This window comes from Oncorhynchus mykiss, chromosome 6 (genome assembly GCF_057628025.1).
Source record: "Oncorhynchus mykiss isolate SJ-2025 chromosome 6, ASM5762802v1, whole genome shotgun sequence".
Taxonomy (NCBI): Eukaryota; Metazoa; Chordata; class Actinopteri; order Salmoniformes; family Salmonidae; genus Oncorhynchus; species Oncorhynchus mykiss.
In genome coordinates, this window is record NC_143027.1 from 17,317,288 (window position 1) to 17,345,049 (window position 27,762).

Consider the following 27,762-nt stretch of genomic DNA (forward strand, 5'->3'; position numbering starts at 1 on the left):
CCTTGATTAAAACAATCAAATGTAGCGTTGTAATCTTCAAAAGCATGAAATATCCACCATACCACACAAACGCCACAGTAAACGTCACAGGCTTTACACTGCAGCTCCAGTTTTTCAACGTTACTCGCTATCCGGAACCCCTGGGATGAACTCTAAAATTGTTAATGGTAAGGATTAAAGCAAGGGGTTTAAGGTTATGGATAGCGCTAACCGTTTCTAAACCCAGAGCATTTAAACAAATATATATTTAGACAGGGAGTCGATGCTAAAACCAAAGTCTATTTTCTAGATTAGTCCCGTTTAGCACAATACACACATTAAACTACACATACACATTAGACTAGAGGGAGTGGGGTTATGGGTTGAGATTATGTACACGGTGGTGGCTGGTGGGATCATCATAACTATTATCCAATCAGAACCCCAAAAAATGCTACATACAGTATTCATGACATTCATGAATACCAATGAAATGAATGCCAAATGTCCACTTGACCTAGTATAATAATGTATTTACATATTATTTAATACTGTAATACAAGTACAATTAACAACTATCAAATACACTCATTACTAACCAGACTGACAGTCTTAGCAAAAGTGGATACAATACAATTTCTGGTTAAAAAAATGTGGTGGTATCAGCAGTTGGAAAGCAAGCAATTAACTGACAAGTAGCTACAGGAAGTCTCCTGATAATTCCTACTACAAATAGTAGGACTACGTTCAAGCAAAGATTGTGGAACATATGCAGTGTAAAATGTGTAAACAATGCTCACAAAATAATACACAAACAACTTTGAGTCACAGTCATATTTGCCTCAGCTTTAAATACAGCTGTTAGTATATTGTTTTCAAATGGCCTGTTAAAGTGGTTCAAAACTAAACATTTTATGAAGTACAAGTAAAAAAAGCAATATCTCTTATTTTGTCACAAATCAGTGCACACACTACAACTTTAGATTATCTGTGAGTGTTGAGTGACAATGACACACCATAATTGTTTTCCAGTTTCTTGATGGATGGTCCTAGATCTAAATTCTATAGCCTCCTTAAACTCCATCAGCCTTCATTGTGAATCTCAGATATGTTGTCAATAGACTGCAGCAGTTGAGATACCAGACAAAGAGTTTCTGCTCCTGTAAGTAATTGCCTGTGGACAGAATCAAACCGAAAGCCTGGTCATAGAACTTGGAGCAAATACCACAATGTTTAATTATGGTTAGAAAACACTATGAACTGAACTTGCACGTTGCATTTTACCAAATACCCACACAATCAATATGAGGAACTGTGTATTCACATCTGTATGTAGATGACACTATGGAAGAGAAACCTTACTTGATGGAAGTCTCAGCATTGAGTGCTGCTTTGTTAAGGTACTCCGAGGCCACTTGCGTGTTATGTTTCATTGTATTTAAGGCAGCTGTCTCTCTAGCTCGAAGTCTCTCATTCTCATACCGGCACCCCTCTACTTGGCCCTGCAATATAAAGAGTATCACATCATGCAACAGTGTTTCCTCTAGGATTTTTTTCAGCAGTGGTGGCAAGGGTTGTGCTACTAGCATTAGCACAATGTCATGCTAGCTGTCTCCATAGATACACTTCCAGTCATTGAGCCAACAACTATCCATTTGAAAGCGTGTCTCGGGCAAAAAATAAAATAAATAATAATACACACACATATACATCCATACATACATCCATACACTGAGTGGACAAAGCATTAGGAACATTTTCCTAATATGGAGTTGCACCCCCTTTTGCCCTCAGAACAGCTTTAAATTGTGGGGAATGGACTCTACAAGGATGCTGGCCCACATTGACTTCAATGCTTCCCACAGTTGTATCAAGTTGGCTGAATGTCCTTTGGGTAGTGTACCATTCTTGAAACACAGGGCAAACTGTTAGTGTGAAAAACCCAGCAGCATTGCAGTTCTTGACACACTCAAACCGGTACATGTAACGGATGTGAAACGGCTAGCTTAGTTAGCGGTGCACGCTAAATAGCGTTTCAATCAGTGACGTCACTTGCTCTGAGACCTTGAAGTAGTAGTTCCCCTTGCTCTGCGAGGGCCGCGGCTTTTGTGGAGAGATGGGTAACGATGCTTCGAGGGTGACTGTTGTTGATGTGTGCAGAGGGTCCCTGGTTCGCGCCCGGGTATGGGCGAGGGGATGGTCTAAAGTTATACTGTTACATACGCATGGTACCTACAACCATACCCCCATTGAAAAGGCACTTAAATCTTTTGTCTTGCCCATTCAACCTCTGCATGGCATACATACACAATCCATGTCTCAATTGTCTCAAGCTTAAAAATCCTTCTTCATCTGTCCCCTCCCCTTCATCTACACCAATTTACGTGATTTAACAAGTGACATCAATAAGGGATCATATCTATCCCCTGTTCAGTCTATGCCAAGGAAAGAGCAGGTGTTCCTAATGTTGCGTACACTCAGTATGTATGCATGTACACTATCGTTCAAAAGTTTAGGGTCACTTAGAAATGTCCTTGTTTTTGAAAGACAAGCTAATTTGTTGTACATTAAAATAACATCAAATTGATCAGAAATACAGTGTAGCCGTTGTTAATGTTGTAAATGACTATTGTAGCTGGAAACGGCAGATTTGTTTTATGTAATATCTACATAGGTGTACACAGGCCCATAATCAGCAACCATCACTCCTGTGTTCCAATGGAACGTTGTGTTAGCTCATCCAAATTGATAATTTTAAAAGGATAATTGATCATTAGAAAACCCTTTTGCAATTATGTTAGCACAACTGAAAACTGTTGTTCTGATTAAAGAATGGCCTTCTTTAGACTAGTTGAGTATCTGGAGCATCAGCATTTGTGGGTTCGATTACAGGGTCAAAATGTCCAGAAACAAAGAATTTCTTCTGAAACTCGTCAGTCTATTCTTGTTCTGAGAAATGAAGGCTATTCCATGTGAGAAATTGCCAAGAAACTAAAGATCTCGTACAACGCTGTGTACTACTCCCTTCACAGAACAGCGCAAACTGTCTCTAACCAGTATAGAAAGAGGAGTGGGAGCCCCGGTGCACACCTGAGCAAGAGGACAAGTATATTAGTGTCTAGTTTGAGAAACAGATGCCTCACAAGTCCTCAACTGGCAGCTTCTTTAAATAGTACCCGCAAAACACCAGTCTCAATGTCAACAGTGAAGAGGCGACTCCGAGATGCTGGCCTTCTACGCAGAGTTGCAAAGAAAATGCCATATCTCAGACTGGCCAACAAATAGAAAAGATTAAGATGGGCAAAAGAACACAGACACTGGACAGAGGAAGACTGGAAAAAAGTGTTATGGATAGACAAAGTTTGAGGTGTTCTGATCACAAAGAAGAACATTTGTGAAACGCAGGAAAAAAATGAAAAGATGCAGGAGGAGTGCTTGACGCCTTCTGTCAAGCATGGTGGAGGCAATGTGTAAAGTGGGAGATTTGTACAAGGTAAAAAGTATCTTGAAGAAGGAAGGCAATCCCTCCATTTTGCAACACCATGCAATACCCTGTGGACGGCGCTTAATTGGAGCCAATTTCCAACTACAACAGGACAATGACCCAAAGTACAGCTCCAAACTATGCAACAAATATTTAGGGAAGAAGCATTCAGCTGGTGTTCTGTCTATAATGGAGTGGCCAGCATAGTCACCTGATCTCAACCCTATTGAGCTGCACTTAGAAAGGACATTTCTAAGTGACCCCAAACTTTTGAACGGTAGTATATACAGTATATATAGATTTTTTTAAATACCATTTTTTTTGCTGCGTTGGCCACCTCTGCTAAATTAATATAGGGGAAACACTTTGCAAACATATGTCAATGGAGCTAATCATGCAGTAACACCAGTAAGAGTCAAACCTGTAATTGATGAAGCTCCTGTTTGAGTTTTGATACAATGTTTTCAGCCTTCACTGCTCGTTTCTGTCAAGAAGAAAAGGTCCAAGTAATGAATAAGACTTCATATCAACACACTTCTGTTTAGTAACGAATTATGACATTTCCTTGTAATCTTAGTGAGCTTATTCATTGCATTGAGAAAGTATTCAGACCACTTTACTTTTTCCACGTTGTTATAGCCTTATTCTAAAATTGATTAAATTAATGTATTTCATCGATCTACACACACAATACCCCATAATGACAAAGTGAAACAGGATTTTAGAATTTTTAGCAAATTTATTAAATAAAAGACAAACCTTATTTACAGTTGTCAGAAGTCATTAACACTCGTTTTTCAACCAATCCACAGATTTCTTGTTAACAAACTATAGTTTTTGCAAATCAGTTAGGACATCTACTTTGTGCATGACACAAGTAATTTTTCCAACAATTGTTTACAGACAGATTATTTCACTTATAATTCACTGTATCACAACTCCAGTGAGTCAGAAGTTTACATACACTAAGTTGACTGTGCCTTTAAACAGCTTGGGAAATTCCAGAAAATGATGGCATGGCTTTAGAAGCTTCTGAAATGCTAATTGACATAATTTGAGTCAATTGGAGGTGTACCTGTGGATGTATTTCAAGGCCTACCTTCAAACTCAGTGCCTCTTTGCTTGACACCATGGGAAAATCAAAAGAAATCAGCCAAGACCTCAGAAAAAATATTGTAGACGTCCACAAGTCTGGTTCATCCTTGGGAGCAATTTCCAAACGCCTGAAGGTACCACGTTCCTCTGTACAAACAATAGTACGCAAGTATAAACACTATGGGACCACGCAGCCGTCAAACCGCTCAGGAAGGAAACACATTCTGTCTCCTAGAGATGAACGTACTTTGGTGCGAAAATTGCAAATCAATCCCAGAACAACAGCAAAGGACCATGTGAAGATGTTGGAGGAAACAGGTACAAAAGTATCTACATCCACAGTAAAACGAGTCCTGTATCGACATAACCTGAAAGGCCGCTCAGCAAGGAAGAAGCCACTGCTCCAAAACCGCCATAAAAAAGCCAGACTACGGTTTGCAACTGCACATGGGGACAAAAATCGTACTTTTTGGAGAAATGTCCTCTGGTCTGATGAAACAAAAATAGAACTGTTTGACCATAATGACCATCGTTATGTTTAGAGGAAAAAGGGGGAGGCTTGCAAGCCGAAGAACACCATCCCAACCGTGAAGCACGGGGGTGACAGCATCATGTTGTGGGGGTGCTTTGCTGCAGGAGGGACTGGTGCACTTCACAAAATAGATGGCATCATGAGGTCGGAAAATTCTGTGGATATATTGAAGCAACATCTCAAGACATCCGTCATGAAGTTAAAGCTTGGTCGCAAATGAGTCTTCCAAATGGACAATGACCCCAAGCATACTTCCAAAGTTGTGGCAAAATGGCTTAAGGACAACAAAGTCAAGGTATTGGAGTGGCCATCACAAAGCACTGACCTCAGTCCTATAGAAAATGTGTGGGCAGAACTGAAAAGGCGTGTGCGAGCAAGGAGGCCTACAAACCTGACTCAGTTACACCAGTTCTGTCAGGAGGAATGGGCCAAAATGCACCCAACTTATTGGGGGAAGCGTGTGGAAAGCTACCTGAAATGTTTGACCCAAGTTAAACAATTTAAAGGCAATGCTACCAAATACTAATTGAGTGTATGTAAACTTCTGACCCACTGGGAATGTGATAAAAGAAAAAAGCTGCAATAAATCATTCTCTCTACTATTATTCTGACATTTCACATTCTTAAAATAAATGGTGATCCTAACTGACCTAAGACATGGAATTTTTACTAGGATTAAATGTCAGGAATTGTGAAAAACTGAGTTAACGTATTTGGCTAAGGTGTATGTAAACTTCCGTCTTCAACTGTACATAAGTATTCAGAACCTTTGCTATGAAACCCTTTGCTATCAAATTAAATTGATTGGACATGATTTGGAAAGGCACACACCGGTCTATAGAAGGTCCCACAGTTGACAGTGCATGTCAGAGCAAAAAACAAACCATGAGATTGAAGGAATTGACCGTAGAGCTCCGAGACAGGATTGTGCCTAGGCACAGCCAAACTAGGCAATCGGGGGAGAATGGCCTTGGTCAGGGAGGTGACCAAGAACCCAATGGTCACTCTGACAGAGCTCCAGAGTTCCTCTGTGGAGATGGGAGAATGTTCCAGAAGGACAACCATCTCTGCAGCACTCCACCAATCAGGCATTCATGGTAGAGTGGCCAGACAGAAGCCACTCCTCAATAAGAAACACATGGCAGCCAGCCCAGTTCCTGTGTGGAGATGGGAGAACCTTCTAGGACAACCATCTCTACCAATCAGACGGAAGCCACTCCTCAGTAAAAGGCACAAGACAGCCCGCTTGGAGTTTGCCAAAAGGCACCTAAAGACTCTCAGACTATGACAAACAAGATTATCTGGTCTGATGAAACCAAGATTAAACTCTTTGGCCTGAATGCCAAGCATCACGCCTGGAGGAAATCTGGCACCATCCCTACGGTGAAGCATGGTGGTGGCAGCATCATGCAGTGGGGATGTTTTTCAGCAGCAGGGACTGGGAGACTAGTCAGGATCAAGTGAAAGATGAACTGAACAAAGTACTTTGATGAAAACCTGCTCCAGAGCGCTCAGGACCTCAGACTGGGGTGAAGGTTAACCTTGCCACAGGACAACAACCCTAAACACAAGGACAAGACAATGCAGGAGTGGCTTCAGGACAAGTCTCTGAATGTCTTGGAGTGGCCCGTATTTGAACCCGATCGAACATCTCTGGAGAGACCTGATAACAGCAATGCATCGACGCTCCCCATCCAATCTGACAGAGCTTGAGAGGATCTGCAGAGAAGAATGGGAGAATCCCCAAATACAGGTGTGTCAAGTTTGTAGTGTCATACCCAAGAAGACTCAAGGCTGTAATCACTACCAACGGTGCTTCAACAAAGTACTGAGTAAAGGGTCTGAATACTTATGTAAATGTGATACGTTTTTATTTTTAATACATTTGGAAAAAAATGCTTTGTCAGTATAGGGTATTGTCTGTAGATTGAGGAGGAAAAAACAATTGAATCAATTTTAGAATAAGGCTGTAACATAACAAAATGTGGGAAAAGTCCAGGGGTCTCAATACTTTCCGAATGCACAGTATTTCACATCTTCTAGATGATCATTGAACAAAAACATATTCTTAAATCCTTGATAAACTGATGAAGTGGGAGAAAGAGGGACAGGTGCATACGGTCATTAACTGCAGGTTCTGCTCTACGGAGTGGACCATGGTCTCTAAAGCCTGAGCCTCCCTCTCCCCCTGCACTCCTCTCTTGTGCAACTCATCTGTGAGGTGTCGAATTCTATGGGTCAGTCAGAGACATGATGATGAGCATAGGTTAAACATTCATTAAATAGCATGAACATGTGTACAATTTACATCTAAAGAGTGATATTCAAAGCATTACTCCCATGCCATAACATAATATAATATACGGGCTTTAACACCATCCCCTAAATCCCTCTCACACTCCAGGAAGGTCTGTTCTCAGCAGACCATATCACTTCTGTCCACCTACCTTTGATCATCCTTCTCAGACTTTTTCACAAGATATTTAATGTTATTCCTGAGCTGCGTATTTTCCTCCCTCAGCTTTAAAAGAGAAACAGAAAATACAAAATAAAGGACTTGTGGCCAATCACATGGGGGGGTATACTACAAAGTAGGATCCGTGAGTTATCCAGCTAACTTTGCTAAAACAACCATTGATAAGCAGCCTCAGATCCACTTTAATAACTCTACCTACATGTACAGTCGTGGCCAAAAGTTTTGAGAATAACACAAATATTAATTTTCAGTCTGCTGCCTCAGTTTGTATGACGGCAATTTGCATATACTCCAGAATGTTATGAAGAGTGATCAGATGAATTGCAATTAATTGCAAAGTCCCTCTTTGCCATGCAAATGAACTGAACTCCCCAAAAAACATTTCCACTGCATTACAGCCCTGCCACAAAAGGACAAACTGACATCATGTCAGTGATTCTCTCGTTAACACAGGTGTGATTGTTGACAAGGACAAGGCTGGAGTTCACTCTATCATGCTGATTGAGTTCGAATAACAGATTGGAAGCTTCAAAAGGAGGGTGGTGCTTGGAATCATTGTTCTTCCTCTGTCAACCATGGTTACCTGCAAGGAAACACGTGCCGTCATCATTGCTTTGCACAAAAACGGCTTCACAGGCAAGGATATTGCTGTGGGTAAGATTGCACCTAAATCAACAATTTATCAGATCATCAAGAACTTCAAGTAAAGCGGTTAAATTGTTTTGAAGAAGGCTTCAGGGCACCCAAGAAAGTCCAGCAAGCACCAGGACCGTCTCCTAAAGTTGATTCAGCTGCGGGATCAGGGCACCACCAGTACAGAGCTTGCTCAGGAATGGCAGCAGGCAGGTGTGAGTGCATCTGCACGCACAGTGAGGCGAAGACTTTTGGAGGATGGCCTGGTGTCAAGAAGGGCAGCAAAGAAGCCACTTCTCTCCAGGAAAAACATCAGGGACAGACTGATATTCTGCAAAAGGTACAGGGATTGGACTGCTGAGGACTGGGATAAAGTCATTTTCTCTGATGAATCCACTTTCCTATTGTTTGGGGCATCCGGAAAAAAGCTTGTCAGGAGAAGACAAGGTGAGCGCTACCATCAGTCCTGTGTAATGCCAACAGTAAAGCATCCTGAGAGAATTCATGTGCGGGGTTGCTTTTCAGCCAAGGGAATGGGCTCACTCACAATTTTGCCTAAGAACACAGCCATGAATAAGGAATGGTACAAACACATCCTCCGAGAACAACTTCTCTCAACCATCCAGGAACAGTTTGGTGACAAACAATGCCTTTTCCAGCATGATGGAGCACCTTGCCATCAGGCAAAAGTGATAACTAAGTGTCTCGGGGAACAAAACATCGATATTTTGGGTCCATGGCCAGGAAACTCCCCAGATCTTAATCCCATTGAGAACTTGTGGTCAATCCTCAAGAGGCGGGTGGACAAACAAAACCCCACAAATTCTGACAAACTCCAAGCATTGATTATGCAAGAATGGGCTGCCATCAGTCAGGATGTGGCCCAGAAGTTAATTGACAGCATGCCAGGGCGGATTTCAGAGGTCTTGAAAAAGAAGGGTCAACACTGCAAATATTGACTCTTTGCATCAACTTCATCTAATTGTCAATAAAAGCCTGACACTTATGAAATGCTTGTAATTATACTTCAGTATTCCATAGTAACATCTGACAAAAATATCTAAAGACACTGAAGCAGCAAACTTTGTGGAAATTAATATTTGTGTCTATCTGAACTTTTGGTCACGACTGTACATATTACCTCAATTACCTCGACTAACCGGTGCCCCTGCACATTGACTCTGTACTAATACCCCTTGTACATAGCTTCGCTATTGTTATTTTATTGCTGTTCTTTAATTATTGGTTAAGGGCTTGTAAGTTAGCATTTCACTGTAACTACACAGTACTGTATTTGGCACATGTGACAAATGTTGATTTGATAAAATAACTGATTTTCTGCTTAATTAAAAAACCTAAACTTGCATTTGTGATTTTGTTTGAGTCAATTAGACCATGCCCATTTCAAGCTTATGTTCCCCCAAAAAAATTCAGTTATTTTAGAAAATTTTGGCAACTTAGCTTAGGATAGTATATTCCCCCTCTGCCAGGAATGTGCTCCCATATGCCTCCTATAACACAAAATGCAACAGTAAGAATGTAGGTCACCTTCACATAAAAATGACATCAAAAGTAATAATCTGAACAGTCTGACCATCTTTTCAGACTTTGAATATTATGCTGTGACATTTTTCCAATGAATGAACACCTCCAATGACTAAACACCAAATTACGTGCATATGCTTTGTAACAGTTCATCTCTGGGATTGAATGTACCACTGGTTCATTTAAAATGATCAGCACCTTTCGCGTTGGGTACTTCTTCTCATCTGAATCCCCTTGGTTTTTAATGCGGATTAACTCTTTGAAGGAAAAGTGATTCATATCATCACCATCTTCTCGGACTTCATCTATGAAATAAGACATATCGGTACATATTTGGATGATAGTCATTTTCAAACTGTCTAGTTGTCATTATTGAAGAAATACAAGAGTTGGACAATGTTGTGGATGTGTGGGGGCCAATGCCCCTACTCCAAGTGCCATGTGATTTGTAAATGACCTGTGAGTCCAGAATGTCTCACTAAATGACAGCACCGTGCCAGAGTACTTTTACCAGGGGGAAGCGTGCCCCCTACTGGCCACCCAACACCATGCCAGCAGCATGATTTCAAACAACCACCAAGGCCAAACAGCAGATATTTTAAACCTAACACTAATAACACACGCTGATCACTCATCGATGGCGTTGAATAGATGTGCCCCTGCCTTAGATAGATGGGATGTGTGTTGTCTCATACAATGATGTGAATATTAAGTAGCCTATGTCATCTGGTCACTGATCAACTAGCTACTATAGCTAGCTTAGTATCTATACTGGATTTGCTATGGAATTAACAACTTACCATATTCAATTATAAGAGTTTTTGCAGATGTTTTATGCTTGCCATGTTGACGGTTAACCAGTCAATCGGCGATGGAATGGTAGCTAGCTAGAACAGAAAGCTAGCGTTAGCTAGGTTGCGAAAAACAGAAGTGTGACACGGTCCATTTGATTATTAACTCCCGAAATAATGTAGCTACTTGCTAATAACTCGATGTAGACAAAATGACTTGTCCTAAGAATGGCAATTGATCAAAATGACATGGTCCACATCACATGTGTATATCCATGCAGCAAACGTTAGCTAGCTGCTGAAAATCACGTGGAAAATCCTAAACTTCTCACTTGCTAAAATTCAGGTGACGTAAAATGAAAAACAAACAAAACATTTCCCATGGGTCTCGAGAAATCCAATTTCCCCGGCAAATCTACACGTGCCGCGATTAATTCGAAATCCCGGTAAGTGTATTTAAATGGTCATTCTTATCAATATCACGTTTAAAATATATTTCAGTTGCACACACTATAGCTAGCGGGCCGTCACATTTCTTCGGCTACCAAACAACCACTTCATTTCGTTGACTTGCTAGCTGCGGAAATTGGCACACCTGTGAAACTAATTTAGTTTTGCGCTAGCTATCCATGTTTGGTGAGGATAGCGAGGGCCGGTTACCAGATAATACTACGTACTGTTAGCAATAAGTTATAAATAAGAAACGTATTTGTATAGAGATGGAGCATGGTGAATGAATTCCACTTAATTTATGGAGTTGCCAAGATCATTGATTTTCCAGATACCGCACATTGTGAATTCATAATCATTCGTTCATATCATTGTCATGCATTCATATTCATACTGCACGGCGCCCTATGTAGGCCTTGTATTCTCACATGCAAGTTATAAGGACTTTGCTAAGTTTACGGATGTGGGGCACATTGTTTGGAAATTTGAAAGATGTGTCGATCACCTGAGTGGTGTGTTTATTATTTACTTTAATAGACCACGACAGAGGATAAATATTGACCATGTCCCAAGAGAAGCCAGACGCTTGCAGCCAGACCCAGTCGCAGCCTCAGACCCAGTCCCAGAGTGGCTCCAGCTCCTCCTCTGCTCCAGGCTCTGCCAGCCAGTCATCCTCTGGGTCTGGCACAGTCAGTTCTGTGGACACCATCCCCGTTAGGGACCTGGGTTCCATACCAGAGGAGCATGAGCCACAGCCCTGGGGCCTCCTGCTGCCTATGCAGAGAGGCTTCAGAGCCCACAGTGAGTTCAACAACCACATGACGTGCACCTGTTACCTGGGTGGTTAGGATGTCTTTAGGCAGGGCAGTTTAGTTGTTTTAAATGTTTTGCTGCAGTTTGTACTGAACACGTTTTCCACAATAGTGCGGGAACATTCTTTTGAGGTCTGTTTGAGCCCATGTGGTGGAGTGTGACCAGGGCCCGGTTTCTCAAAAGCATCTTAAGGCTAAGTTCACTGTTAACTGTAATAGCATCATTAAATCTCTGAGCTGTTGACCAAAACATCATTATTAACGTTGCACTTGAAAGCGCTTGTAATCTAATGCCTGCCTCAGCTGTTCTACAAGTGGTCTAAGTGTGTCAATGCTTTTTTTTGCCCTCACGCATCACTTTATACACAAGATCTCTGCTAAAGATAGAATAAAAATATAAACAGTAGGCTATAGGCCCATTTCAATCATATTAAAATGCATTTCATGTTCAATTGAGTTCTATTTTGCTACTTGTAGGCTACCGTCTGTAATTTCTCAATATATTTCATGATGTGTAGCCTAACGTGTACAATGATGTCCCAAATCTGGGATTTTGTGCATTTTTATTCGGTAAGCATTAGAGTAAGCCACTTCAGTATTAGCAGCAGTAGGTGTTTCTAGGAGATATTACCACCTACTGAGAAAACAATGCACTAAGTAACCGTTTTCTCTGTGTGGCGTTTTGGGAAACTCGTGTTACATTTTCAGCCATTGTAGGAAAGATGTATTGTTAAAACACCTGTAAGGCTAAGTTCTATTTGGAAATCGGCCATGATCAATAAGTGTGTGACCATTTCAAATCCTAAAACTACTGCAGCAGCACACTACAACATCGTCCTCTGAGCCTCCATAATCCGTAATCACAATGTTCTTCAAGTGGTCTTCCAGATCAGTAGCATTTCCGTTCATTTACACATTGCGCAATAATGTGTCCTGCTGAAAGTGAGATTAGTTTTGTATTTTTCCACTAGCATCTATGTATTCTCTTCTCTTAGCCTCTATTGAAATGATAGTGTTAGTTTTACTTTTTTCTCCAGACTGTGTTGAGGACGACGCTTGGTTTGGCCGGCACACTAAATGCAACTATTCCTTTGATGTCCCCATACTGAGGAATTCGTCCAGATTTGCTGCATACAGCAATAAACATTTTAGGATATTCCGAGTAGGTCGATTCAACATTTCACCACTATCTATGTATTTTATTTAAGGAAGACCATTGTTTTGTTAATCGGTGTGCTCCATAATGACGGTCAGATCTTTACCTTGCAGGAGAAGAACATTGTCTATGTCTTTGACAACAGTAACAATGGCACGTTTGTTGACGGTAAAATGATTGGAAAAGGAAAAATGTTGCCACTAGCGAACAATGCAGTGTTGTCCCTTGCTGAAGAACGCCACAAAGGTACCTTTTTTTCAGAAGTTTATTTCAATACATTTCTGTTTAGGTCACTGATACTTAAATAGCAGCAAGGAGGCCCTATCCATCATGACACTATATCCATGTATCTCTAAACGTTAAGTATGCTGCATCATTCCCTTAATGGTGATGTCAGCCTTAGTCTTTGCATTAATAATCAATTCAACTGATTTTCTCCCTTCAATAGTGTTTGTGTTCATTGATCTCATGGTGGATGAGCAGTCCAACCTACCCAAAGAGTTAAGCGAGAAATACATGATCACCAAAAAGATTGGAGTGTAAGTGAGAATTTTATTAATTTTAACTTGTGTATTTTACTAAATCTTGTTACTCATGGTTTTGTTTTGAATTACAGAATAACATTCTAATATGATTTGTTATACCAGTGGTGTGTGTGGGGAAGTGAAGCTGGCTTTTGAGAGGGCCACTTGCAAAAAGGTGGCCTTGAAGACTATCAACAAGAAAGATTTCCCGGCATCTGTTGGCGTAAGTCTTATCACCATTTTCCTCCTCTTCTAGTTTATGAATACTAACTACTGCAATATAACACTCATCTTTGTTCAATTATAGACTGCCACGCGAAGTGCAGAACGAGAGATCCAGATTCTTCAAAAGATTGACCATGTAAGTGTTATATCTAGAACTTATTATGATGTAATAACTGCCAAGGAGCCTAGTAAAGAATTGGCTCTTCATGTCCAATGTTTTCTTTCCCTGGGGTAATCAAATGCCAAAGAAGTAGTCATTTTCAATGCATGTTTTCTACTGGACAAAGCCACAGACATCACACTTTTCTACCACTTTGTATCAAAATGTCCTCAAGTATTTGCCTGCTAATTTTCTGTGTAACCTTTGCCTCCTGTCTTTTCCAGCCTTGTCTGATCAAAACAAAAGACTTCTTCCAAACAGATGACTCATACTACATTGTTTTAGAGCTGTGAGTTTAGTTTTTCATTCAAGCAGCCACTTTTTTTTTTTTATCAATGAGAAACCATTATAATTTTCGTTGCGTGTAATAATTTCTGTAGCCCCCCGAAGAAGTATAATTGTCACAAGCATAGTGTTTCCCTTCCCCTTAGTTTTCTGTTTCAACTGATAGCATGTGTGTTTCAGCATGGAGGGTGGGGAACTCTACGACCGGGTCAAAAGCAAGCAACAGATCAAGGAGCCGATTGCCAAGCTATATTTTTACCAGATGTTGAAAGCAGTAGAGGTGGGTGGATTGATGTATTTCTCTTTTTTTTCCTTCAGAATTTCGAGAATAGTGATATTTATGGTTTGCCTGACGACTCGCACTGAATGCTTCCGCTGCTTTATCAATTTCTACATACTTCAGTCTGAATCTGCCATCGTTGACTATGGGCGTTGTACAAAATAAAGTCATAAGCAATTGGATCGTCTCTAACCAGAGTATCAAAGCCAATGACGCATACTAAACGGCACTACCCACTTGTTCTGGCTCAGGATTTCTAGGACCAGTCAGACGGTCTGAATGTGTTCGTGTTCTAGAAGGGTCGGGGAGGGATTCAAATCCAGACTCATTGAGGAGAAGAAACAAACGCTTGTGGGTGTGGCAATTGGCCGGAGCAATGAGTCTGGGTAGGCAGGCAAATTCATGGTAGGATTTATTAAATATATTCTGGTGTGATGTTGAAATGTCAAAATACGCCATACCTTTACACATCTTGTTTCATACTGGAGATACTGTCACTTGAGTAGATATTCAACTGCTTCCTTATGCTGGTTTATCTCGCATTCCTTCCACTAGTACCTTCACAACAATGGCATCATCCACAGAGACCTCAAACCTGAAAATGTGCTGCTTTCGTCTCACGACGATGTTTGCATCATCAAGGTAAGGTTTCTCAAATCCCAATGTGGGTCTTTCTTCCACAGTGAATGATCATGGTAGATCAAGACTGTGAGGGTAGATAAAGTTATCCACTTATTCATTGTCCTCCTGAAGTGGACCTCTAGACACACTAGATCTGGAGAAGGGGAAAAAAACTAAAAGCTTGGTTGAATAGCCTCACTGAAGTGAAGAGTTACAGGCCTCTCTCTCTGTGACAGATCACAGACTTTAATCAGTCCAAGATACTGGAGGAGTCTGCCCTGATGAGGACCCTTTGTGGAACACCCACATACCTGGCACCAGAGGTGTTTACAGACGCAGTCACTGTGGGCTACAGCAGGGCTGTAGACGCCTGGAGTTTAGGGGTCGTCCTGTTTGTGTGGTAGGGATCCATGTTCCTGATGCCAGGATCACAGACATAAGTGCTGCTTGCTCTGACTAGTAGATATACAGGACTGCCAGCTTTAATTTGAGGGTATTTTCATCCATATTGGGTGAACCGTTTAGAAATTACAACACTTTATGTACACAGTCCTCCCATTTTAGGGGACCAAAGTATTGGGACAAACTCACTTATGTATATTAAAATAGTCAAAGGTTAATTATTTGGTCCAATACTCCTAGGACACAATGATTACATCTAGCTTGTGACTCTACAAAGTTGCTGGATGCATTTGCTGTTTGTTTTGGTTGTGTTTCAGATTATTTTGTGCCCAATATGAATTAATACTAAGTAATGTAGTGTGTCATTTGAGTCACTTTTATTGTAAATAAGAAAATGTTTCTAAACATTACTACATTAATGTGGATGCTACCATGATTATGGAATTCAGGTATATCCCTAATCATGGTAGTAGTGTTTAGAAACATTCTATTTACAATAGTGACTCCAAAATGACACACTACATTATTTACCATTCATTTCTATTAGGCACAAAATAATCTGAATCGCAAACAGCAACTGCATCCAACAGGTTTGTAGCGTCACAAGCTTGATGTAATGCTTGATGTAACCATTGCGTGCTAGGAATATTGGACCAAAAAAGTGCCATTGTCCCAATAGTTTTGTTGCAACTTTAAATGTTTCCAGGCTTATCAGTGTATTAAGGGCATTGTAATGCAACTATTTCAATCAATTTGCAAATAACTTGGGCCAAGATTACTTTTCAACAGCACATACAGTTTTCCTGTTCACAGATTCACTTAAGTGTTAATACTTTTATATGTGACGTTTACTTCTCTCCCCCTCAGTTTGGCAGGCTATCCCCCATTCTACCCGAATGCACGAATTGGTTTGTCAGTCAGTGATCAGATCACCCAGGGAATATATACATTTATTCCATCAAAATGGGACGGCATCTCCGATGATGGTAAGGGACTAATGTAAATCCTCAATGACCTAAAAATGTACTGCATGCATGTTTGGCTCTGTCATACGTGGGCTAGAGAACATACATTTGTCTTGGGTTTGTAAACAACTTTTGCTACTTTACTACAGTCGTATTGATAATTCAATGTTGTCCGATTACTACTTTTACTTATCCAATAATGTCTAGCCAAAGATGTTGTGAAGAAACTGCTTCGAGTGGACCCCAATGCCCGCCTCACCATTGAGGAGGCATTACAGCATCCCTGGCTGATGGTAAGGTTTATTGCTGTCTCATTGCCTGGCCCCAGTGCCATCAATGCGGGTATGTTTACTGCATAATGGGTATTTTGGGCTAGGCAGTGTTGTAAGTGGCAATGGCGAGTAATCTCTGATCCCATCAATCTCCATCTCAGGATGAGGCAATGAAGGAGACCGCTGAAGGCATCATGTACCCCAAGGACCCCGGAGATGCCGACGCCACAGCAGACCCCGGAGATGCCGACGCCACAGCAGACCCCGGAGATGCCGACGCCACAGCAGACCACGGAGATGCCGACGCCACAGCAGACCCCGGAGATGCCGACGCCACAGCAGACCCCGGAGATGCCGACGCCACAGCAGACCCCGGAGATGCCGACGCCACAGCAGACCCCGGAGATGCCGACGCCACAGCAGACCCCGGAGATGCCGACGCCACAGCAGACCCCGGAGATGCCGACGCCACAGCAGACCCCGGAGATGCCGACGCCACAGCAGACCCCGGAGATGCCACAGTAGTGAGAAACAATGTCATTCTACTACATTATTTTCCCACCCCTCTCCTGGGGGACCACTAGACAGTCCACATTTTTGTTCTAGCCTGCTTTAACTAAGCAAGTTCTTGGTGTTTAGTTGAATTAGGTACTTAAGTGCAGGGCAAGAAAAAAATAAAAAAGTTAACTATCTAATGGTCCCTACAGGAGAGGGTTTGCCATATGTCAGTATTGTCCAGAGTATGGTGTTGCTCACAAAATTGAAGTATGTCTCTTATTACTTTAGGCCTCAACCGGAAAGAGGTCAAGAGATGATAAGGAGGAGCAGCAGCCAACAAAGAGGTGACCAGGCCCATCCACAGAAGCAACATGAGCCACATTCCACCCTCGTCGCCCCATTGGAGACTCCCCTGATATTTTTCTTCTGGCAATTAGGCCTACTTGAAATCAGTATATTGCATTTCAACACCGATCACTGTAACCATTCCCACATGTCCCTGTTCAGGATAGTGCAATCAACTGGAATTTACTTGATTACTGCATGTTGAGTTTCAACTCGTGGGCACATGCGGAGCTAGCTCCACATTGTTACGATGGTGATATGTGAATACTTCCATACAGCAGTTATACATTAGCTAGTGTAAAGCATAGCAGGTACATTTTCAACTAACCAGTTCTTGGCGATACTTTTGTCATTCTCAATTCTGGAGAAAAGTATTTTCTCGATGTCCAGTTGCAGGTGGTTCTCCAAAAAGATATTAAATCCACGTTTGCACCGAGTGAGGAGTTCCCTCGCCATTTGATCTGCATCTTGTGTTTCCCCAAGAGCTTTGCAGGAACTAGATGTTTCGATGTGACACGGCCACATGTAGGCGACGGAGCGTCACACAGTGGGACCAAAACAAATATCTGCAGACATACAAGAGGCATTTGCATTTCTCACTCGATACAAAACGTGGATTTAATATCTGTTTGAATATTATTTTTTTTAGGGGAGAACCACCTGCAACTGGACATTTTATAAGATGTACTTTTCTCCTATATCAAGAACAAAGAAAGTATCACCAAGAACAGGTTAGTTGAAAATTGGCCTGCTATGCCTTATACTAGCTAATGTGTAATGTATGGAAGCATTCATAGATCAGCGCAACAATGTGGAGCTATGTCTACTGGAAATTGCCTCCTGTTTTGTAAATTGTTTTTGTACAAAAATGTTATTTTCCACTGGGTTTTTATTGTTGTGCATCCCATAATTCTTGATTTGTATATCATAAAAAAAATCTTACTTTATTGAACATTTTCACCCCAAGTCAAGGTTCTTGTTCATTAACCTGAACCATCTAGCTACTAATTTTGCATCATATCATACAGTGGCTCATGTAAGGCACTCTGATCACCCACCCATAGAGCCTTTAAACAGAACATCAATCTCTAGGTCAACAAGCATAATCTGTGAGTAGTGTTGCTGTTAATCATTGTGCAAGCTTTTATATCAAAAGAGGCTGAGATCAAGCAGTCAATTTATTTAGGCTGACTCACGTGATTCTGTAAATGGGTAGCAATCAGACAATCCATAAATCTAAATATACTGTAGTATGTGGTTAAACAGACAATGTTCCTTGACTGTGTTGTAGGACCATATTTTCAGCAGAAATGTATGCTTCACCCAGTGATTGAACTCGGCTGGAGAAGTTGGTCCACTGCTCCTCACCTGCATGTTTTCACACACCTGCATGAGTTCACACACGGCCAGCAAGTTAGCCAGGCTGATGTCATCTCCACAGAGGAAGGGCTGCCTCTTGAGGAACATGTTCTCCAGCTTCTCCAGGGTGTCACCCAGGTCTGCTAAAGCCCTCTCCACCTTCAGTGGGTCTGTGGGCTACCCTGTCATACGGGGCAGTAAAACCTACACCACAAAGCAGCATTGTGTAATATCTAGGCTGCAAAGAGATAGTGGCAGTGGGACTAGGCTACATTTTACCTGCTATAAAGCATAGTGTGTTCCATGAGCGAGCCTTACCTCCATGATAAAGACCTTGGTTGCATGTGGTGGTGTGTTGGTATGGTGCCATCGAACCAGGGTCTAGTGACGCCTCTAGCGTTAAGATGCAGTGCCTTCGTCTGCTGCCCCACATGTTTTGGTTACTGTAGAAACAACTGAAGCCTATCATTTTTTTTTTGTATTGTCGATTGTGAAATAATAGCATAGATTGACTGTTGACATTTTGAAGAGCTAGGTAGGTAGCTTGCAAGTACACACACTGAGGATAACTCAACAGAGATCACCCATGAATGCCGAAGTAGGACTAAGTTCAAGGTACAGTAAGTAAGCTTACGTTCAATGCAGGACAGAGCTCTGCCTTTAAAACAATGTATCGCTCATTCTGTTAATGTATCAAACATCAATATGCATTTCCATTTAACATGAATAATCTGTGTAGGAACCTTAAGGATAAGATTGCTTGCATGTTAGCTAGATGTTGTTGGTAACGTTAGCTGTAGCCCAAAGGCCGGCAGATGGTAATATATGCTGGCCTTTGGGCTACGGCACTAGCTAGTAGCCCAGCCAGCTGTAAACTCACCTTTTCGTATCGCAACAGTTTTCACCGTGTGCGAAATTGTAATGCTCTACATGGTTGTGACAATAAATCCAAATACACTTCTAATGCCTTTCTACCAGCCATTATAAACGTATTTGTATTCTTAACTAGATACTAGGTACTGTAAACTACTTAGCCACCACCAAGCATATACTCCGTGCGTGCAAGGCGTAATCAATGGATGGACTAGCAGCAGACAGTGTTGCCAACTCCTCAGTAAGGAAAGTAGCTATTGGCTGTCCTTTTCTAATTTTAAAATGTATTTTAAACAGAAAGTACATGAGGGAACACAAGTGTGTATATATAGATTATATACAATGGACAATCAAGCTAGGGGGTACAATATCACATTCCAATTACACAAGGACCTTAAGGGACATAATACACTTTTAATTCTAACAGCTTTTTTCTTAGTAGAGTATTTAATTGTCTTAAAACCTACACCACAAAGCAGCATTTTTTGTAGGGTAAGAAAATGTGTTTTTTGTTTGTAAATGTACATTTGTGTATATGAAATTTGGCCAAAAGAATAATACAATTAATTACATAAAAATGTTTCAGTTTATTTCTATCGCATGTAAAGAATCCAAGCAGTAAAGAATCCAAGTAGTACATCTCTCCACAATAGTGTAACATCTATATAAATGTGTTCAATTATAAATCTACTGATGTCTTGCCACAGTTTTCTTACATGAATACAATGCCAAAAAAAGACGCAACACTGTTTCTGGGTGGTCATTACAAAAGGAGCAATTTGAGTTGATGTTTTCCTTAAACTTCTTCATATAGTGGTTGGCAGGATAATATTTATGAATAATTTTAAAGGAAACTTCCTTAATTTTGTTAAAAAGTAGGTATGTGTGTGGCAACATCCAAACTTTTTTCCAACAGATATCAATAAATCCATTCCAATAAGGCATGACATAAGGTACAACATCCTGCTGAAACAAGGTTCGTATCGCTCTGTTGTTGAATGGACCAAAAGAGAAACAAATCTGTCCTACTGATGAGTCAACAGGGTCAATAGAAGTTATGCTCAGAGGGTCAGAATAACAGAGCAACACCTGAGGGAATGGCATCTAAAACAATTGCAAAATCTTTAGGTGTTACAGGGACCTTGTAAAGTGATAAGAATTCCTTATAACTGAGTAAAAAACCCTCTGTATTTACCAGTTGGCTCACCAATAGGATATTATTTCGGAACCAATATTCTAAAAACAAAGAAGTATTTTTATACAATATATCCCGATTATTCCATATATAATATCAGTGTGGAGAAAGTTGGTGTTTATAAATTAAGGAACATGACAAGAAAACGTGCCGATGAGCTATTGGCTGTCCTAAAAGTCGCTAGAAGTCATAAAATTACGTCATCGCCTAATTTGCATAATTGGCCATGTGCATGCTGTAGGAGAGAGGAATAATGTCGTGGGAGAGACAAAAATTGAGTAAAAAACACCCTAAATATGTTTAGAACTACAAATTAACTTTGTTCTGTCGATTCTTGTTTTTTTTATGTCATAATTCCAACCCTCCTCCTTTATCCAGGCTTGGGACCGGCAAAAGTGACTTAAAGAGACACTCTGGCGGAGTTACTTAGTTTTTAAAATTTATTTTTTAGTTTAGTTTTCTTGATTTGTTTTTTAAACTTATGGTCCACTTAGGAGCCTACAACAAGTCACAGTAAAACATGAACATTTTTAACCATAACATTTAAAAACAATGTTGGTATACAATCTACATTAACAAACTAAATGGACCAAAAAGAGACAACTGTCAATGTGAAAAAATTATGGTAGCTAATCTGGCCCTAATTCAGGTTCATTGTTTTTTAAAATGTAAGCCAGGGCTGGATCAGCCAGCAGCAGCTTCCCGCATGCGTGATTCATTTGCAGTCTGGACGTGGAGGGGGGAACATCTCCTGCTCTGACTGCAGCTGGGAGGGACTGCTGCGCGAGGACTGGGCCGCCTGTGAGTGCTTTGGGACTGGGGTGGGGCCCACGGCAGCACCCGCTGCTCTGTGAGAAGAGTAAGAAGATAAAGATACGTGCTTTCATGTCAGAGTCTCCAAAAGTCTCCAATAACACCAGAAAAAGTTGCTAGATTTGTTGCTAGTCGCTTTTTTGAAAATGTGTCGCTAGAGGAGTCTGAATACTCGCTAAATATAGCGACAAAGTTGCTAAGTTGGCAACACTGGCAGCAGATTGCCCATGATCCTTTTAGATTTGATAAAAAAGTACATGTTAGTAGGACAGAACAATTAGCTGTAAAATCTTTGTTAGAATGCTTTACATCTAATTTCTAAGTAAATATTTGCAGGTTATGCTCAGTTTTCAAGTAGATCATATGGCTGTAAAAACAACATTATGGAAGTTACAAACCATCCGTTTGGTATTTTATTATGATCCCATTAGCTTACTCTTCTTGGGGTCCACTCAAAACATGAAACTTTATTATTATACAGATTATACAGAACATGAATTAATAGACAACACCTCAAGGATATACACTGCTCAAATAAAGGGAACACTAAAATAACACATCCTAGATCTGAATGAATGAAATATTCTTATTAAATACTTTTTTCTTTACATAGTTGAATGTGCTGACAACAAAATCACACAAAAATTATCAATGGAAATTAAATTTATCAACCCATGGAGGTCTGGATTTGGAGTCACACTCAAAATTAAAGTGGAAAACCACACTATAGGCTGATCCAACTTTGATGTAATATCCTTAAAACAAGTCAAAATGAGGCTCAGTAGTGTGTGTGGCCTCCACGTGCCTGTATGACCTCCCTACAACGCCTGGGCATGCTCCTGATGAGGTGGTGGATGGTCTCCTGAGGGATCTCCTCCCAGACCTGGACTAAAGTGTAACGGATGTGAAACTCTAGCTTAGTTAGCGGTGGTGCGCGCTAAATAGTGTTTCAATCGGTGACGTCACTTGCTCGGAGACCTTGAAGTAGTGGTTCCCCTTGCTCTGCAAGGGCCGCGGCTTTTGTGGAGCGATGGGTAACGGTGCTTTGAGGGTGACTGTTGTTGATGTGTGCAGAGGGTCCCTGGTTCGTGCCCGGGTATGGGCGAGGGGACGGTCTGAAGTTATACTGTTACATTGATACTGTTGACCCGGATCGCTGGTTGCTGCGGAAAAAGGAGGAGGTCAAAAGGGGGGTGAGTGTAACGGATGTGAAACGGCTAGCTTAGTTAGCGGTGCGCGCTAAATAGCGTTTCAATCGGTGACGTCACCCAGGTATGGGCGAGGGGACGGTTTAAAGTTATACTGTAACAAAAGCATCCGCCAACTCCTGGACAGTCTGTGGTGCAACGTGGCGTTGGTGGATGGAGCGAGACATGATGTCCCAGATGTGCTCAATTGGATTCAGGTCTGGGGAGCGGGCGAGCCAGTCCATAGCATCAATGCCTTCCTCTTGCAGGAACTGCTGACACACTCCAGCCACATGAGGTCTTGCATTGTCTTGCATTAGGAGGAACCCAGGGCCACCCGCACCAGCATATGGTCTCACAAGGGATCTCAGGATCTCATCTCGGTACCTAATGGCAGTCAGGCTACCTCTGGCGAGCACATCGAGGGCTGTGCGGCCCCCCAAAGAAATGCCACCCCACAGCATGACTGACCCACCGCCAAACCGGTCATGCTGGAGGATGTTGCAGGCAGCAGAACGTTCTCCATGGCGTCTCCAGACTCTGTCACGTCTGTCACGTACTCAGTGTGAACCTGCTTTCATCTGTGAAGAGCACAGGGCGCCAGTGGCGTCTCCTGATGTACTAGCCTGTCTCCTGGTAGCATCTCAAATCAAATCAAATTTATTTTATATAGCCCTTCGTACATCAACTGATATCTCAAAGTGCTGTACAGAAACCCAGCCTAAAACCCCAAACAGCAAGCAATTCAGGTGTAGAAGCAAGGTGGCTAGGAAAAACTCCCTAGAAAGGCCAAAACCTAAGAAGAAACCTAGAGAGGAACCAGGCTATGTGGGGTGGCCAGTCCTCCATGCTCTGGACACTACGCTGACAGACACAGCAAACCTTCTTGCCACAGCTCGCATTGATGTGCCATCCTGGATGAGCTGCACTACCTGAGCCACTTGTGTGGGTTGTAGACTCCGTCTCATGCTACCACTAGAGTGAAAGCACCGCCAGCATTCAAAAGGGACCAAAACATCAGCCAGGAAGCATAGGAACTGAGAAGTGGTCTGTGGTCACCACCTGCAGAACCACTCCTTTATTGGGGGTGTCTTGCTAATTGCCTATAATTTCCACCTGTTGTCTATTCCATTTGCACAACAGCATATGAAATTTATTGTCAATCAGTGTTGCTTCCTAAGTGGACAGTTTGATTTCACAGAAGTGTGATTGACTTGGAGGTACATTGTGTTGTTTAAGTGTTCCCTTTATTTTTTTGAGCCGTGTAATTATCTACAAGCATTTCGCTACACTCGCAATAACATCTGCTAACAATGTGTATGTGACCACTAAAAATTTTTGATTTGATCAATTTAAAACGTCTCACACAGCCTACATATCAGTACATACACAAAATATCTAGGTCAAGTAGGCAAGATGCGTTGTGCCATGAGGTGTTGCTTTATCTGTTTTTTTTAAATCAGGTTTTCTGGTGTCTGATGGGGTAAATCAGTGTTGTGTGTAAGTTGACTATGCAAACAATTTGGAATGTTCAACACATTAACGTTTCTTAGAAAAACAAGAAGTGATGCAGTCAGTCTCTCCTCTACTTTTAGCAAAGAGAGACTGGCATACATAGTGGTTAGAGTGTTGGACTTGTAACCAAAAGGTTGCAAGTTCGAATCCCAGAGCCGACAAGGTAAAAATCTGTCGTTCTGCCCCTGAACAAGGCAGTTAACCCACTGTTCCTAGGCCATCATTGAAAATGAGAATTTGTTCTTAATTAACTGACCTGCCTAGTTAAATAAAGGTTGAAAAAATAATATTTGTACTGGTATTAGCCCTCTGATTGCAGTGAATAGCGAAACGACGTGATGCTCTGTTCTGGGCCAGCTGCAGTTTTTCTAGGTCCTTTGTGGCACCTGACCATATGACTGGGCAATAATCAAGATAAGATAAAACTAGAGCCAGCAGGACTTACTTTGTGGAGTGTGGTGTCAAATAAAGTTTGAGTATCTGTACTTTCACAATATACACTTCCTATAAAAAGTCTACACCACCTTGAACTTTTTTCACATTTTGTTGTATTGCAAAGGGGGATTGAAATAGATTTAATAGAGCTTTTTTTTGTAATTGATCTACACAAAATACTCTACAAATGTTTACAAATTAATAAAAATTAAAGCTGTAATGTGTAACTTTTTGGGCTACCCGACCAAAATCACATAGAAATGTGAGTTATAGAAATGTCATTCTCATCAAAAGCAAGTCTAAGAAGCAGTAGATCTGTTCTACATGCGCTATTTCTGCATATTGCATCTTTACATTTTAATTGCATCTAATAAAATATAGTAATTGCATAAGTATTCACCACCTTTATTTAGGCAAGCCTAAATTAGATCAGAAGTCAAATTTGTCTTAACAAATCACATAAGTTATATGGGCTCACTGTGTGAAATAATAGGGGTTGACATGATGACTACCCCTTCCTCTGTCCCCCATACATACATCTATCCCTTAGTTTCTACTACAAAGGCCAGGGAACATTTCAAACGCCTCATAAAGAATCAGACATTAAATATATCTTTAAGCATGGTCAAGTTAATAATTATGCTGTGGATGATGTATTAAACCACCCTGACGCATCAAAGATGCAGTCCTCCTTCTGAACTCAGTTGCCAGAGAGGAAGGAAACCGCTCAGAGATTTCACAATGAGGCCAATGGGGACTTTAAAACAGTTAGTGTTTTAATTTGATTTTTTTAACCTTTATTTAACCAGGTAGGCCAGTTGAGAACAAGTTCTCATTTACAACTGCGACCTGGCCAAGATAAAGCAAAAGCAGTGCGACACAAACAACACAAAGTTACACATGGGATAAACAAACGTACTGTCAATAACACAATAGAAAAATCTATATACAGTGTGTGCAAATGTAGTAAGATTAGGGAGGTAAGGCAATAAATAGGCCATAGTGGCGAAATAATTACAATTTATCAATTAAACACTGTAGTGATAGATATACAGAAGATGAAACGACAAGTAGAGATACTGGGGTGCAAAGGAGCAAAGAAATAAATAACAATATGGGGATGAGGTAGTTGGGTGTGCTATTTACAGATGGGCTGTGTACAGGTGCAATGATCGGTAAGCAGCTCTGACAGCTGATGCTTAAAGTTAGTGAGGGAGATATAAGACTCCGGCTTCAGTGATTTTTGCAATTCGTTCCAGTCATTGGCAGCAGAGAACTGGAAGGAAAGGCGGGAGAAGGAGGACATGGCTTTGGGGATGACCAGTGAAATATACCTGCTGTGACCAGTGAGCTGAGATAAGGCGGAGCTTTACCTAGCAAAGACTTATAGATGACCTGGAGCCAGTGTGTTTGGCGACGAATATGTAGCGAGGGCCAGCCAACGAGAGCATACAGGTCGCAGTGGTGGATAGTATATGGGGCTTTGGTGACAAAACGGATGGCACTGTGATAGACTACATCCAATTTGCTGAGTAGAGTGTTGGAGGCTATTTTGTAAATTACATCACAGAAGTCGAGGATCGGTAGGATAGTCAGTTTTACGAGGGTATGTTTGGTAGCATGAGAGAAGGATGCTTAATGGCTGTGATAGGAGAAAACTGAGGATAGATCAACAACGTTGTAGTTACTCTACAATACTAACCTAATTGACAGAGTGAAAAGAAGGAAGCCTGTACAGAATATAAATAGTCCAAAACATGCATTCTGTTTGCAACAAGGCACACAACAAAGTAATACTGCAAAAATGTGGCAAAGCAATTCACTTTTTGTCCTGAATACAAAGTGTTAGATTTGTGGCAAATCCAATAAAACACATTACCGAGTACCACTCTCCATAATTTCAATCATAGTGGTGGCTGCATCATGTTATGGGTATGCTTGTAATCATCAAGGACTGGAGAGTTTTTTTATGATAAAAAATAAACCGCAAAATCCTAGAGGGAAACTTGGTTTATTCTGCTTTCCACCAGACACTGGGAGATTAATTCACCTTTCAGCAGGACAATAACCTAAAACAGGGGTTCGTAAACATTTTCACTCAGGCCCCCCTTCCAGCATTGGGGAACATCACGCGCTCCCCTTGTGCGCATGCCACATCTATTTCTATGGGCACAAGCACTGTTCATTTTGCAAAATATTTTGCAGGTTTGCACTAACCAATTTCTCAATTGTACATTGTGCATTATATTGTTATTACATTATATTAGTAAGTTGAAAGCCGGACTGAGTGTGCCAGTTGGAGCTCTCCCCCTCGCCCCACAGTTTGGGAACCGCTGACCTAAAACACAAGGCCAAATCTACACAAGTTGCTTACCAAGAAGGCAGACAGTTTTGACTTAAATCTACTTGAACATCTATGGCAAGACCTGCAAATTGTTGTCTAGCAATGATCAACAACCAATTTGACAGATCTTTAAGAATTTTTTAAAGAATAGTGGGCAAATGTTGCACAATCTAGATGTGGAAAGCTACTTAGACTTACCCAGAAAGACTCACAGCTGCAATCGCTGCCAAAGGTGCTTCTACAATGTATTGACTCAGGGGTGTGTATACTTATGTAAAGGAGATATTTGCAAACATTTCTAAAAACATTTTTTCACTTTGTCATTAGCTAATTTCTTTATTATATTTCAATATTACCACTTGTATTATATTATAATGCTGCAATGGCATTTTTTGTCCTATTGACCATGAATGATTCCTTTGTTCAGTTTCTAGACAGCCTCATTATCACATGCCCTGGCCTGGCCATATGGCTGTGATTCTGTTGATTTTAATCTTGGTAATCCAACCTC

General features: G+C 41.1%; 2 protein-coding genes, 1 long non-coding RNA gene and 1 pseudogene across 9 annotated transcripts; 1 reads left to right on the forward strand and 3 right to left on the reverse strand.

Moving 5' to 3' along the window:
* Positions 1-491: 491 nt before the first annotated feature.
* Positions 492-8,770, reverse strand: LOC110525342 (endosome-associated-trafficking regulator 1). Its single transcript, XM_090239396.1, has 6 exons — positions 8,747-8,770; positions 7,538-7,674; positions 7,210-7,321; positions 3,885-3,947; positions 1,342-1,481; positions 492-1,153 (listed from the first exon to the last, which is right to left on the reverse strand). The coding sequence occupies exons 1-6, from the start codon at positions 8,768-8,770 to the stop codon at positions 1,063-1,065; spliced, it is 567 nt and encodes a 188-aa protein (XP_090095522.1). The 3' UTR covers positions 492-1,062.
* A 668-nt stretch (positions 8,771-9,438) lies between these two features.
* LOC149982778 (uncharacterized) lies at positions 9,439-10,682 on the reverse strand. The gene is made up of 3 exons (XR_016496518.1): positions 10,545-10,682; positions 9,943-10,049; positions 9,439-9,710 (listed from the first exon to the last, which is right to left on the reverse strand). It is a non-coding gene; the product is annotated as an uncharacterized LOC149982778 (long non-coding RNA).
* Positions 10,411-18,496, forward strand: LOC110525341 (serine/threonine-protein kinase Chk2). Of its 6 annotated transcripts, none has more exons than XM_021605375.3 (15): positions 10,411-10,981; positions 11,523-11,786; positions 12,835-12,959; positions 13,067-13,199; positions 13,402-13,492; positions 13,601-13,700; positions 13,785-13,838; positions 14,087-14,151; positions 14,328-14,427; positions 14,983-15,069; positions 15,285-15,448; positions 16,318-16,436; positions 16,623-16,708; positions 16,849-17,208; positions 17,474-18,496. In XM_021605375.3, exons 2-15 carry the CDS (start codon positions 11,549-11,551, stop codon positions 17,531-17,533), a joined length of 1,782 nt encoding a protein of 593 aa, XP_021461050.3. In that variant the 5' UTR covers positions 10,411-10,981; positions 11,523-11,548; the 3' UTR covers positions 17,534-18,496. The 6 variants fall into 6 exon arrangements, 5 of the variants coding, with proteins under 5 accessions (XP_021461050.3, XP_021461049.3, XP_090093198.1 ...); XM_021605374.3 differs by having other exon boundaries at positions 10,415-10,981; positions 16,849-17,211; XR_016496517.1 differs by lacking the exon at positions 17,474-18,496 and having other exon boundaries at positions 10,440-10,981; positions 15,285-15,371; positions 16,849-17,181.
* Positions 18,497-18,690: 194 nt separating this feature from the next.
* Positions 18,691-21,245, reverse strand: LOC149982779 (uncharacterized; annotated as a pseudogene). Its single transcript, XR_016496966.1, has 3 exons — positions 19,795-21,245; positions 19,257-19,308; positions 18,691-19,093 (listed from the first exon to the last, which is right to left on the reverse strand). The product of XR_016496966.1 is annotated as an uncharacterized LOC149982779 (transcript).
* Between the last annotated feature and the right edge of the window lie 6,517 nt (positions 21,246-27,762).